Source organism: Aegilops tauschii, chromosome 4 (genome assembly GCF_002575655.3).
Source record: "Aegilops tauschii subsp. strangulata cultivar AL8/78 chromosome 4, Aet v6.0, whole genome shotgun sequence".
NCBI lineage: Eukaryota > Viridiplantae > Streptophyta > Magnoliopsida > Poales > Poaceae > Aegilops > Aegilops tauschii.
The window spans coordinates 28,852,228-28,864,621 of NC_053038.3; the positions used below are offsets into that span (position 1 = coordinate 28,852,228).

The 12,394-nt window shown below is 44.2% G+C and overlaps 1 protein-coding gene across 1 annotated transcript; it reads right to left on the reverse strand.

The window, feature by feature from the left end:
- Nucleotides 1-8,387: 8,387 nt before the first annotated feature.
- Nucleotides 8,388-10,703, reverse strand: LOC141021629 (uncharacterized). Its single transcript, XM_073497473.1, has 4 exons — nt 10,638-10,703; nt 10,405-10,481; nt 8,529-9,691; nt 8,388-8,392 (listed from the first exon to the last, which is right to left on the reverse strand). Exons 1-4 carry the CDS (start codon nt 10,701-10,703, stop codon nt 8,388-8,390), a joined length of 1,311 nt encoding a protein of 436 aa, XP_073353574.1.
- Nucleotides 10,704-12,394: the final 1,691 nt, after the last annotated feature.

Genomic DNA, 12,394 nt, shown 5'->3' on the forward strand with positions numbered 1-12,394 from the left:
CGAGGGAGTTGGATACATTGTTGATCCACTGCCGAACAACCCTTGGGTGGACGGTGACGGTGGCAACTGTGCTCAACGAGCCTTCGATGAGGACATGTTGGACGCTAAAAACCTGCATCTCGATCTCTTTCGCCATTTGGAACCGCTGGAACGGAGGGCTATGGTTTGGAGAATTAGGATTAGATGGCTAGTCTAACTGAAGTAGTAGATTGTTATTTAAAGAGGATGTGAACATAGTGGGGTTTGGATGCAAATGAAGACGAAGGGGAGGTGAAGAAGCCTAGGAAAATCGGTTCCCGATGGAGAAGTAAATGGGAGAAGTGGCGTGCAGGCAGTTGATTAGACGGCTAGGTAGTCTAAACGAAAAGGCTATGTGGGTAGACTGAGGAGTCGTACCTGTTCGTGTATGTGCCCATCCTTCTTGATAGGTGGGACCTATGCAAACAGATAAAAAAATGTGTCGTACTTCCTCCGTCTAGGTGAGTAAGTCATCTTAGGTTGTGCACCGTGACCAAGAAGGAGGGGAAAATGAGAGAACTTAATGTTTATTTGCTAATTAATAGCATTGCATGCAATGAACTGACCACTGCATGTCGTGTTTGGTAGTCTCAAGTCATTAAAAGCATGCACACCCCGAATCTCTTATTAGTTGATATGTCAAGAAACAAGAAACGAGGTAGAAGTTAATGCACCGCGCCTAAGTGTTTTGGGATTTTTTGGTTTTCACAAGATGACTTACACACCTAGACGGAGGGAGTAGCTGGTTCAGATGGATATTGGTGCGTGCGTGGGAGACACAACATTCTCTGGTTAAGGAATACTCCCTCCGTCTAGGTGAGTAAAGTCACCTTATGAAAATCAGGTTTTCCCAAAACCTTTAGGCGTGGAACATTAACTTCCTGCTCGATCCCCTCCCAGCCTCGTTACCAACGTTCTCTTCGTCTGCTGCCGCGTTCTACCTTTCCATTTTTCCTCTTCTCAAGTGTGGAACGATCTGCATGCCGTCCTCGATGCACCAGAACGACCACTGCATGCATCGCGGTAGGGCGTTGATTGGGCCTGCTTGGAGAGCTGAAAAGGCATCCTTATAACTACGTATTAATTGCTGAATTTGCTTCCATTTGTAACAGTGTCGTGGTTGGAAGTTTTGCTCGTCCCGGTGCTCTTTCTCGTCCAATCTATAGCCACCTAGGTCGCGCTCACCTAGACGGAGGGAGTACACGGTTATCCTCATCAAAGGCCCATCTTCGCGCTTCCACATGCACGAGAATTTGGTTCTGCTCGCAATATGGATGATACCTGGAGGATGAAGTGAACAGGCATGCTAGCACGGGAGACCTATTTCCGCTATACAATACTGGAGTACTCATGTTCCTACTACTACTAGTAGTAGTAGTAGTAGTAGTAGTAGTAGTAGTAGTAGTAGTACAACTGTGGTACACTTGATGGTCAAAATACTATTCATCCGGTCCTCACAGTGAAGTGACAACACCCTACGCCTGACACTAGTCCAGGCGGCGTGTTCGGGTTACCAAAGTCAGCCACACCCACATTAGCATGCCTCGCCTCGTCTCCCTCTCCCCTCCCATTGCACCACTCCATCTCCATCTCCATCTCTGTCTCCGTCTCCATCTCACTGTGCCCCCGTGTACCGTCGTCTCGCTCGCCTCCCCTAGTACCACTATTCCCTCGCTAGTCGCTCCAGCACCGACAGCCTTCTCCCCCGTAAATCAAGCCCCCAAAAACTCCCACCTTCCAAACTCCACCATGGCCGAACGCGAACCGCGCAACATCCATATGAGCCGCGATTGGAGCAACCTCCCCAGTGACATCCTCGACCTCTGTTGTTCGTGTATGGATATGTTGAGCGCCCTGCGGCTGGCTGCATGCTCGAGGGACATGCACACGGCCATCACCGAAGCGAGGCCTAAGCTTTTCAAGACAACCTGCTTGCTGCTATCTGGTCTTGCGAGATTGGCTCACCATGATACGGAGGCGTACATGATGCCCCTCGACTTCAATCCGATCTCCATTAGCCGAAACTTCTTTCCAGGTATGTAGTGGGTCGCCGTACATCATTTCCCTCGACTTCGATCTGATCACCATCACCCAAAACTTCTTGGCAGGTATGTACTGGGTCGGCATGAACTCCCACTAGATGGCTGCCTTCAGAGAAGATGGTAAAAAGTTGGTGCTCGTGAACTTCCAGACCTCCCATGAGAGTATCCTTCCTCCGTTGGATTATATAGAGTTTTACCATCGCGGTCCAAGTCATCTAGATTACCACGTCAGTTCGACGGACCTTGTTTTGCAGAAGATTGTAATCTGCCAAGTGCCCACACGACATGCGAATTACGCAGACTTCAAGCTAATTGCCTTGTTCGACCGCGGACTCGCCTATCTTTACGCCGGTGCCTTCTTTAGATGGAGACAACTCAGCTCGCAGTGGATCATCGTCAAAGCTGATACACACTTCTGTGATGCTATTGAACACAATGACATCATCTACGCGATCAACAGAGCATATAGCACCACGTATTGCTGGGACGGCGCATGTAAGTTGTTTCCGTCGCATGTTAATGATGACGCCATGACACTGTTTGAACTTTTTGTGATGATTGGCATATCCCTGTTTGAGCAGAATTTGAGTAGAACTATGGCAATGTATTAGAGATGCCGTAAATCAGCTATATTTGGAATGAGTTAATTCATGCGATTGTGACCATGTCATTACAGCCAATTTGTACCCCTGAATAATCAAACGGTTAGGATATATGGATATTCTCCTTATTTTACAGTAATCTATATACTACTACTAAATATGAGTGTGTATCGATGGCCATGTTACTTTCCTCATTTTCATGATGTAGAAACATGCACCACACTCTTGGTTTCATCTAAACATACATTAGGGAAGTAAATGTGCATATGGAGAACTCTATATTTGGAAGTAGTGAAATCCTGTAATGCTTATCATGTGTACATACCTATATTCGCCCTTCAGCAATCAATGGCTAGAATAATATCCTCACAAAAATTTTACCCACAGAACACGAGTATATAACAATGCATGGTCTGTTAGTTACCTTGAAGAATTTGTTTGTGAGGACAGAACATGATTACATAACATGCATGACATGGTAGTGTCCTGTGAAGAATCGATTGCAAGATAACATGAGTATAACCATGCATGGCACTTCTATATTTTCAAACCCAGTATACATTTCCCTGTATTTTCCTCCCAGTTTCAACAGGGACATATCAATGATGTTTCTTGTATTATCCTACTCATACTTTGAACAATGCTGATCTGACATTAACAATGCTTGTTCTTTTTGATATGATGCAGTGCCCCTACAGTTATTGCCCTTTGTAATCACGCCACCTTTGCTAAAAATAGGGAAGCACAACTGGTCCTCGCTCGATCAGACGACGGCAAAAGACTGATGATCATTCGGACACATGAGCCGGAAAAGTTATATGGAAAAAACCCAACTGTATACAAGCACCGTGAAATACGCCAGTATCCGGACAGTGGCTGTTACGTCTATGAGCAGGATACCAGCTTGTTGGGGCCTTCAGGATATTTTAGTTGGAGGCAGATAAACAGCCTTGGTTCACACTCTTTGTTTCTCAGACTCAATTATCCGATTAACCAGGAGATCACCGTTGGCAAGGACCTTGATGGCAGAGAGGCTCTGTTTGCTATGGAAAACTGTGTCTACACGGCGAGCCCTAGGAGTTCGGGAGCAAACTCCCCTGATTGTCAATGATATAGCCTGCACCCAAAAGAAGGTGAGCATGACAAAGGTATCCGGGTTAACTTTGATCCTTGGATGTCTCAATTACGACAGGCAGTGATGTGGTTCAAGCCTTCAGGGTGATAGGTAATTGGGCTGTTGCATCGAAAGGGTGGAATACTGGTGTCTCCGGATCACTGGTCGCTGAAGCGGGGTTGCAAATTATGATGGTGTTGGATCATCTCTTCGAATGATTTTGTTGCCTTTGCTGCTAGTTTTGGATGGGTAGTCTTTCTTTTGTTATGCATATTCCTTGTCATTTGGATCATCCTCGTCTATGTCACTCTTACTATGTAATAGTTGCCTCTGTTTAGAATGTCATTCTCATCTGGATCATGAGAGTCTGAGCGCTGCAGATGGGTGTGTTTTGGTGGTGTAGCAAGACTTCTTATGAACTATCATGTCTTGCTGTTTATGTCAGTAGTAGTCACTAGTCAGTGTTTGAATGTTGTATATATCGTTGTTTCGAACTGTTTATTGTCTCGAACTACTGGTGGGCTAAATGAGGGCATCACCATTCTCCAATGTTCAGAGTATATCTCCCTTTTTTGAGTTGTATAATTTGAGCTCAGTGTCTTTTCGATGATGTACACTTGTTTGGGCCAGTGAGGTGTCGTTGAATATGGGCCGAGTAGTAACGCAATGCCAAATAGGTCAATTATGACTCTCAAGTCGGGCTCTCAAAAGATACTCAAAAAAAGGCCGGGCCTCTCCAAAAAAGAAAGAATAAGGACTCTTAGACCAACATGTGGGCGCCACCGGTGTTTTCGTGCGCTTGCACGCCGAGAGCATATTGGCGCGTGTTCGAAATTCATGCTACCTTTTCATCCCCAATCTCCCGCCCCTCCCCCACCTCTGGAATCTCGATTCCTACTCCAGTTCCCCCAAATCCCCTTCCTGTACTCCCTGTACTCAAGCGCACTATCATGTCGCCGGTCAACGTGGATCTCCGAGCCGGAGATCCTGAGGTCCGTCCTGCCTTCGGTCGCTGCATGCTGTCGCTCAACAGTGGCATTGCGGCGCTTGATGACCAGTTTGCCGGCAAAGTGCTGATGGTAACCATCAACGGCGACCGGCCTCCCGTCTCGCCGGACGACCCTGTCAAAGCTCTTGGCACTGCGCACGGCATCCAAATAAGTGACTTGCTCGGTGAAGTCTATCCGCCACCGGCTGATTTCTTCGTCAGGTTCCGGACAACTTTTGACTGCAGTCGTGTGTTCGAATCTTCCCGGCGTTTGTTCTGCGATGGCGCGCTGGTGACCTTTGATCGGTGGCACCCAGGATGGGGCTCGGTGCCCTCTGAGCCTAAGTTTTTACAAAGCTTACCTTCCACGGCATGCCTCGACGTACTTGGAACAGCGAGTCCATGAATGAGCTTATCAACGACCTTGGAGGTGAGCTCGTAAGTATGATGTGATGGTGGCCCGATCTATCGATGAGAGTGGGGATAATTATCGATTTGGTGGATTTTGACCTTGACGATTCGGCTATACCGTACCCGACGATACGCCTCGACAATCGCTAAACCAATCTCCGATGGTTATTGACCTTGCCGTAGGCACGATCAACCTGAACAACGAGGTTCGAGTTCCTGCAAGAAACCGAAGAACCGGCAAGAACAAAGGTGAATTGCAATCTGAAATTGCGGATGAAAAATTAAGCACATGAACTAGATCAAAAGTTGGGGTTCCACTGTGGATCTGACAAGGCGGTAGTCCTACACGTCTTGTAGATGCGAAATTGTAGCGACGGCTAGACAATACAATAAAACCCGAGTCTAAACCCTAACCTAGACTAGCTATTTATTAAAAGGCAATGATGCGGTCGAAACGTTTCGCTACTGCTTCCGGTCGAAGGTGGTATGTGTTGTCCACGAATCGGACTGCGCGTCGTACGTAGCTGGCCTTCCTGGAAGTTGCGCCAAGCACCTGGTGGCGTGGCCGAAAGCCAGAGGCCCACCCACGTGGTGATGTTGGCCCGTTAATCCAAGTCCCTTGGTGCACTTCATGCATGTACATGGATGGGACGTGACATGCATGCAAGAATGTTGCTCCATTTGATCTGAATGCACACTGTCTTCATCTTTTATCTCTCCTTTATTCCAAAGTACAAGTAAATCCGAATATGAGCATAATATTATATCCTCATTAGCCAAATCATATTTATAATGGAACGATAGTACCTGGCCATTTATTCTTCTCGCGCGTGCTCTAGTTATAGGTCCGGATGGCATAACTGATGTAGGAGTGGCGAAAGGTGTAACTGCGGCAGAGATGTCCTGATCATCCCCCCTTCTTGAATCGAAATCATCCTCGATGGTATTTCTTTGTCCTCACCCAAATAAGGCTTTAATTCTGCATCATTAAATGTGGGACTAACCCGAAATTTTGCAGGCAAATCAAGCTTATACGCATTCTCATTAATTTTTTTCTATCACCTTAAAAGGTCCATCTGCACGAGGCATTAACTTTGACTTTCGTAAATCAGGGAAGCGGTCTTTTCGCAAATGTAACCATACTAAATCACCTGGTTCAAACACAATACTTTTCCTACCCTGACTACCAGCAAGTTTATACTTGGCATTCATGCGTTCAATATTTTTCTTAGTCGTCTCATGCATTTTCAATACTAATTCAGCAGCGTCTTTAGCATCAAGGTTTACCTTCTCCGAAGATGGAATAGGTAATAAATCAATTGGTGCACGAGGTATAAATCCATAAACAATCTCAAAAGGGCATAACTTTGTGGTAGAATGAACTGAACGATTATAAGCAAACTCTACACGAGGTAAACATTCTTCCCACATTTTTAAGTTTTTTTCAAAACAGCCCTAAGCATAGTAGACAATGTTCGATTAACCACTTCAGTTTGACCATCTGTTTGAGGATGACATGTAGTACTACATAAAAGCTTAGTCCCCAATTTTGTCCACAACACCCTCCAGAAGTGGCTAAGAAATTTTGTGTCACGATCAGAAACAATTGTATTTGGAACACCATGCAAACGAACTACTTCGTGAAAGAACAAATCAGCAATGTGAGTAGCATCGTCACTTTTATGACAAGGTGTAAAATGTGCCATCTTAGAGAATCTATCGACAACAACAAATATACTATCCCTTCCCCGTCATGTTCTAGGCAGTCCTAATACAAAGTCCATAGATATATCTTCCCAAGGAGTGCTAGGAACAGGAAGAGGCATATATAAACCATGTGGGTTTAGTCGTGACTTAGCTTTTTGGCATGTCGTGCAGCGTGCAACATATCTCTCCACATCCCGTCTCATTTTTGGCCAGAAGAAATGACCAGCAAGGATGTCTTCTGTCTTTTTAACACCGAAATGTCCCATAAGTCCTCCGCCATGTGCCTCCTGTAACAACAAAAGACGAACATAGCTATCTGGGATGCATAGCTTATTAGCATGAAAAGCAAATCCGTCATTAACGACGAACTTGTTCCAAGTTCTACCCTCTCTGCAATTGAGCAAAATATCTTTAAAATCGACATCATTAGCATATTGCTCTTTTATAGTTTCAAGTCCGAAAGTTTTGAAGTCAAGTTGTGATAACATGGTATAGCGCCTAGACAATGCATCGGCAATAACATTCTCCTTCCCTTTCTTGTGCTTAATAACATAAGGAAAGACTCAATAAATTCAAACCATTTTCCATGTCTACGGTTCAGTTTGCTTTGACTTCTAATATGCTTGAGTGATTCATGATCAGAATGTATGACAAACTCCTTAGGCCATAAATAATGTTGCCATGTCTCCAAAGTCCGAACTAGTGCATAAAGTTCTTTATCATATGTTGAATAATTAAAACTAGGCCCACTGAGTTTTTCACTAAAATATGCTACCGGTTTGCCTTCTTGCAATAAAACACCGCCTAAACCAATGCCGCTAGCATCACATTCTAATTCAAACATCTTATTAAAATCAGGTAATTGCAGCAAAGGGGCATGTGTAAGCTTATCTTTAAGAGTAGTGAAGGCTTCCTCTTGTGCGTCGCTCCAAACAAATGGCACATTTTTCTTTGTGAGCTCGTTGAGCGGGCTGCGATGGTACTAAAATCCTTCATGAACCGGCGGTAGAACCCAGCAAGTCCGAGAAAACTTCGTACCTGTGTGACCGAGTTAGGGGTCGGCCAACTCTGGATCGCTTCAACCTTGGCTTTATCAACTTCAATTCCCTGTGCTGTCACAACATAGCCAAGAAAAGTGACTCGATCCGTGCAAAAAGTGCACTTCTCGATGTTACCAAATAAACATGCATCACATAGAGCAGAAAAAACAGCACACAAATGGTCCAAGTGTTCCTCTAGTGACTTACTATAAATTAGAATATCATCAAAGTATACTACCACAAATCGTCCAATGAAAGCTCGCAATACTTCATTCATTAGTCTCATGAAAGTACTAGGTGCATTAGTCAATCCAAAAGGCATAACTAACCACTCATATAAACCAAATTTAGTTTTGAAAGCAGTTTTCCATTCATCACCTAGTTTCATACGAATTTGATGGTAGCCACTACGCAAGTCCACTTTAGAAAACACAACTGAGCCATTGAGTTCATCAAGCATGTCATCTAATCTAGGAATAGGATGACGATATCGAATTGTTATATTATTGATGGCTCTACAATAAACACACATACGTGAAGTACCGTCTTTTTTAGGAACAAGTAAAATTGGTACAGCACATGGACTAAGGGATTCCCGAATGTAACCTTTTTCGAGTAGTTCTTGAACTTGTCGCTGAATCTCCTTAGTCTCCTCAGGATTAGTCCGGTACGGCGCACGGTTGGGTAATGAGGCGCCAGGTATCAAGTCAATTTGATGTTCAATTCCTCTCATAGGTGGCAGCCCCGGTGGTACTTCCTTTGGGAAAACATCATGATACTCCTGCAAAAGGTTAGCGACAACAGGAGGCAAAGAAGAAGGCATATCCTCAAATGAAAACAAAACTTCTTGGCAAATAAGAGCGTAACATTCATCAGTATGAGCATCTAACTCAAAAATTTCAGCACGTGTAGCTAAGAAAGAAGCACCTTTCAATTTAATTTCTTTAGATGTGCTAGGATCAGATTTGTGCATCTTATTAAATTGTTCTAACTCATCAACAACTTTCTGATTTTCAGATTTAGTACGGTCAGTATTTGTGTTTCTACTAGCCCTAGCAAGATCATCTTTTAAAATTTGCTCAGGAGACATAGGGTGTAGAATGATTTTCTTTCCTTTATGTGTGAGAGTGTACTGATTAGTTCTACCATCATGTAAACATTGTTTATCATACTGCCATGGCCTTCCTAGTAACATAGAACAAGCTTGCATAGGCACAATATCGCAATCAATAGTATCATGGTATGAACCTAAAGAAAAAGGAACTCTCACCATGCGTGTTACCTTTACCTTTCCACCATTATTAAACCATTGAATGTAGTAAGGTTGTGGATGTTGTCGCGAAGGTAGGGAGAGCTTCTCCACCATGTCAATGCTTGCTAAATTGTTACAACTCCCTCCATCAATGATTATGCGAACGGAACGCTCCTTGATGACTCCTTTGATGTGGAAGAGGTTGTGACGTTGATCCTTCTTTGCTTTGACAATCTGAGCACTAAGTACACGATGTGATATAAGACTCATGTACTTATCGGCGTCATCAGCGGTCACATGTTCTTCCTCTTGCTTCGGTCTTGTGTCATCGTCTTCATGTGCAGCAAGCAAGGCATATGTGTCTTCATCAAAATCACTAGCGGAGTCGTACTCACCGTCTTCACGAATGATCAATACACACTTATTAGGACACTCCTTCATGACATGGCCAAATCCCTTGCAAGTGTGGCACTGGATATCCTTTGTTCTTTTGGAGGAAGCGGACGATGACGACGAACTTTTTGTTGGAATTTGTGTAGTTTTCAGTGGTGCCGAAGTGTGTGATGCTGAAGTTGATGAAGAAGACCCCGGTCGAGAGGTTGCAGGTGCTGTTGTAGAGGTGCGAGTAGACGGGGCAGCAGGGGTGTGCGGCGCCCATGTGGAAGTACGACCTGTAGAAAAATGAGAACGTATTCTTGAGCGACCCTGCACTTCATGTTCAGCATGTATAGCAAGATGGAATAAACAGGTCATTGAATGATAATCCTTATAAGCAAGTATGTCATAAATTTCTCTATTCAATCCACCCAAGAACCTAGCCATAGAGGCTTCCTCGGTCTCAACTAAACCACAACGTAACATGCCCTTTTGCAATTCTTGATAATAGTCTTCCACAGATTTAGATCCTTGGTTCAACCGTTGTAGTTTATTTAGCAAGTCACGTTCATAATATCCAGGAACAAAACGGTGACGCATTACTAATTTCAAAGCTTCGCAAGTGGTGGGAATATTATTAGGATGTTTACGACAATGTTGTCTCCACCAAACAGAAGCAAAATCACTAAACTCACTAGTTGCAGCCCTAACTCTTTTATCATCAGGAAAATCATGGCAAGCAAATTTTTGATCAACTAGTAATTCCCAGTCAAGATAAACATCTGGATCATATTTCCCATCAAGAGGAGGCATGACAAATTTAATTCTACCCAAAGAATCGTCATGGCCATATACCTGAGGACGCCGGTGTCGTCCCATACCTTGTTGATTATTGCGTAGTCGACGATGATCACGATCATTGTTATCATTAACTGCATCAGGATCCTCAGAATCACCATCATAGTTGTCATCTTGGATGTCGTCGGCTATCGAGTTGGCGTTGCGAGGACGGGGCTGGTCGACGGCATCGGTGTATCAAAGAGGGTGCCTCGGGTCTCCTGGGGGCCCCCGACAAGCTCGTTGTAGACCTGTGCTGGTGGCTGGAAGACGTAGAGCGGGAGTGCAGGTGCCACCCAGACGGGCATCCTGGGCATCGAGACGTTTCATAATAGATGCAAGTGTTTGATTGAACGTCTCGTTGCTATCCTCGATCGACTTGAGACGCTTATCAAGTGCGCCCTCGAACGATGTGAACCGCTCGGTGTATGCATGCACATCCTCCTCAAGGCGTGCGACCGTGGCTTTCATGTTGTCTTCGTCACCTGCCATGGTTAGGATGAAACAAGAACAAAATCACAAGTATATTGCTCCTACAATAACTATGGTGAGGCGGTGGAAAATGTCTCTCAACTCTCGAGCAATTACCAAGCTCTTACCAATTGTTACCGTGCTGCAGTGGTTGTCGGCCGTTAGCGATGTCAAAAGTTATCAAAAGATTGATATAGCGATTACCAAGTGACCGAACAGGGTACAATATAGGAAGTGGAGCTTGCTGAAGGTTTCCTCAACTCACAATATGTGGGACAATTAAGCAAAAAGTAATGCAAGCTGAATAATTGCTCAAACTCCTAACTAGTGCTGGCAGTCGACTAGTAATAGTAAGAGATAAAACAATCTAAACCTAGATACTGAATCAAGGGAGTGAAAACCAATAACGAAAATAGCTCTAAATAGCTAGATATAAATGACGTACAAACGTAGCGTATGACGACAAGAGCAGAAGATGTGCAACAATTATCACGTATATGCACCAAGTAACAGTTCTGAACAGCAAGAGATATTTCAAAAGATGTGAACCGGCCGGAACTTTGCAAAACCTTTTTTCTTCCTTTTTTTCTTCTTCTTTTTTTTCTTTCTTTTTGCTCTTTTTTGTTCTCTGTTTTTTCCTCTTTTTTTTCAGACCGGTTGCTGGCACAAGTCACGGACAGAAATTAAGTCACAAGAGAGAAAAAGAAAAACAATGCAAGGCTACTGGACAAAGTGCTACACGAGCTAGCTATAAAAGCGCTGGTGTTTGAGATTAGTCAGGACTAGTATATGAATGGATAGGAACAACCTGATGGAGGTGTGACGCGTGAAGGCAGACACCGATGGATAGATGTCTGGTCACTCGCGTACGTGTGGGAATAATAGCGCGGAGGGCAGACACTGGGTGGCTGATGTCTGGGCGAACACGCGAGACGAGGCTACACGTACGCACGCGTAGGTTGACCGAGTCTGGAATACTGTGTCGTGGCGCAAAGCTTGTACGCGTGGAAAACGATGCGACTTGTTTTTTTATTTTTCAAATTACGAACGAACTGGCGGCGGAAAATATGATGGACAAAAACAAGGTTCGATCTAGTAGATGATTATCTCCCAAAACAAATCTAAACCAGCACTAATTCTAGGACGAATGCAAGCAACAATTCAACTACGCAAATACTAGATGCAAAAATTGCTAAAGGCTAAAAAGATAGGTGTAATGGATGAACTAATCTATTTTTTGGTTTTTTCGTGGGTTTATAGGACCGAAAAATAAACTAAACTACGAAAACTGTAAATCTCTCACCGATGAGCCTGAAAACTGATACCACTTGATGTGACGGTGGCCCGATCTTTCGATGAGAGTGGGGATAATTATCGATTTGGTGGATTTTGACCTTGACAATCCGGCTATACCGTACCCGACGATATGCCTCGACAATCGCTAAACCAATATCCGATGGTTATTGACCCTGTCGTAGGCACGATCAACCTGAACAACGAGGATCGAGGTCCTGCAAGCAATCGAAGAACCGGCAAG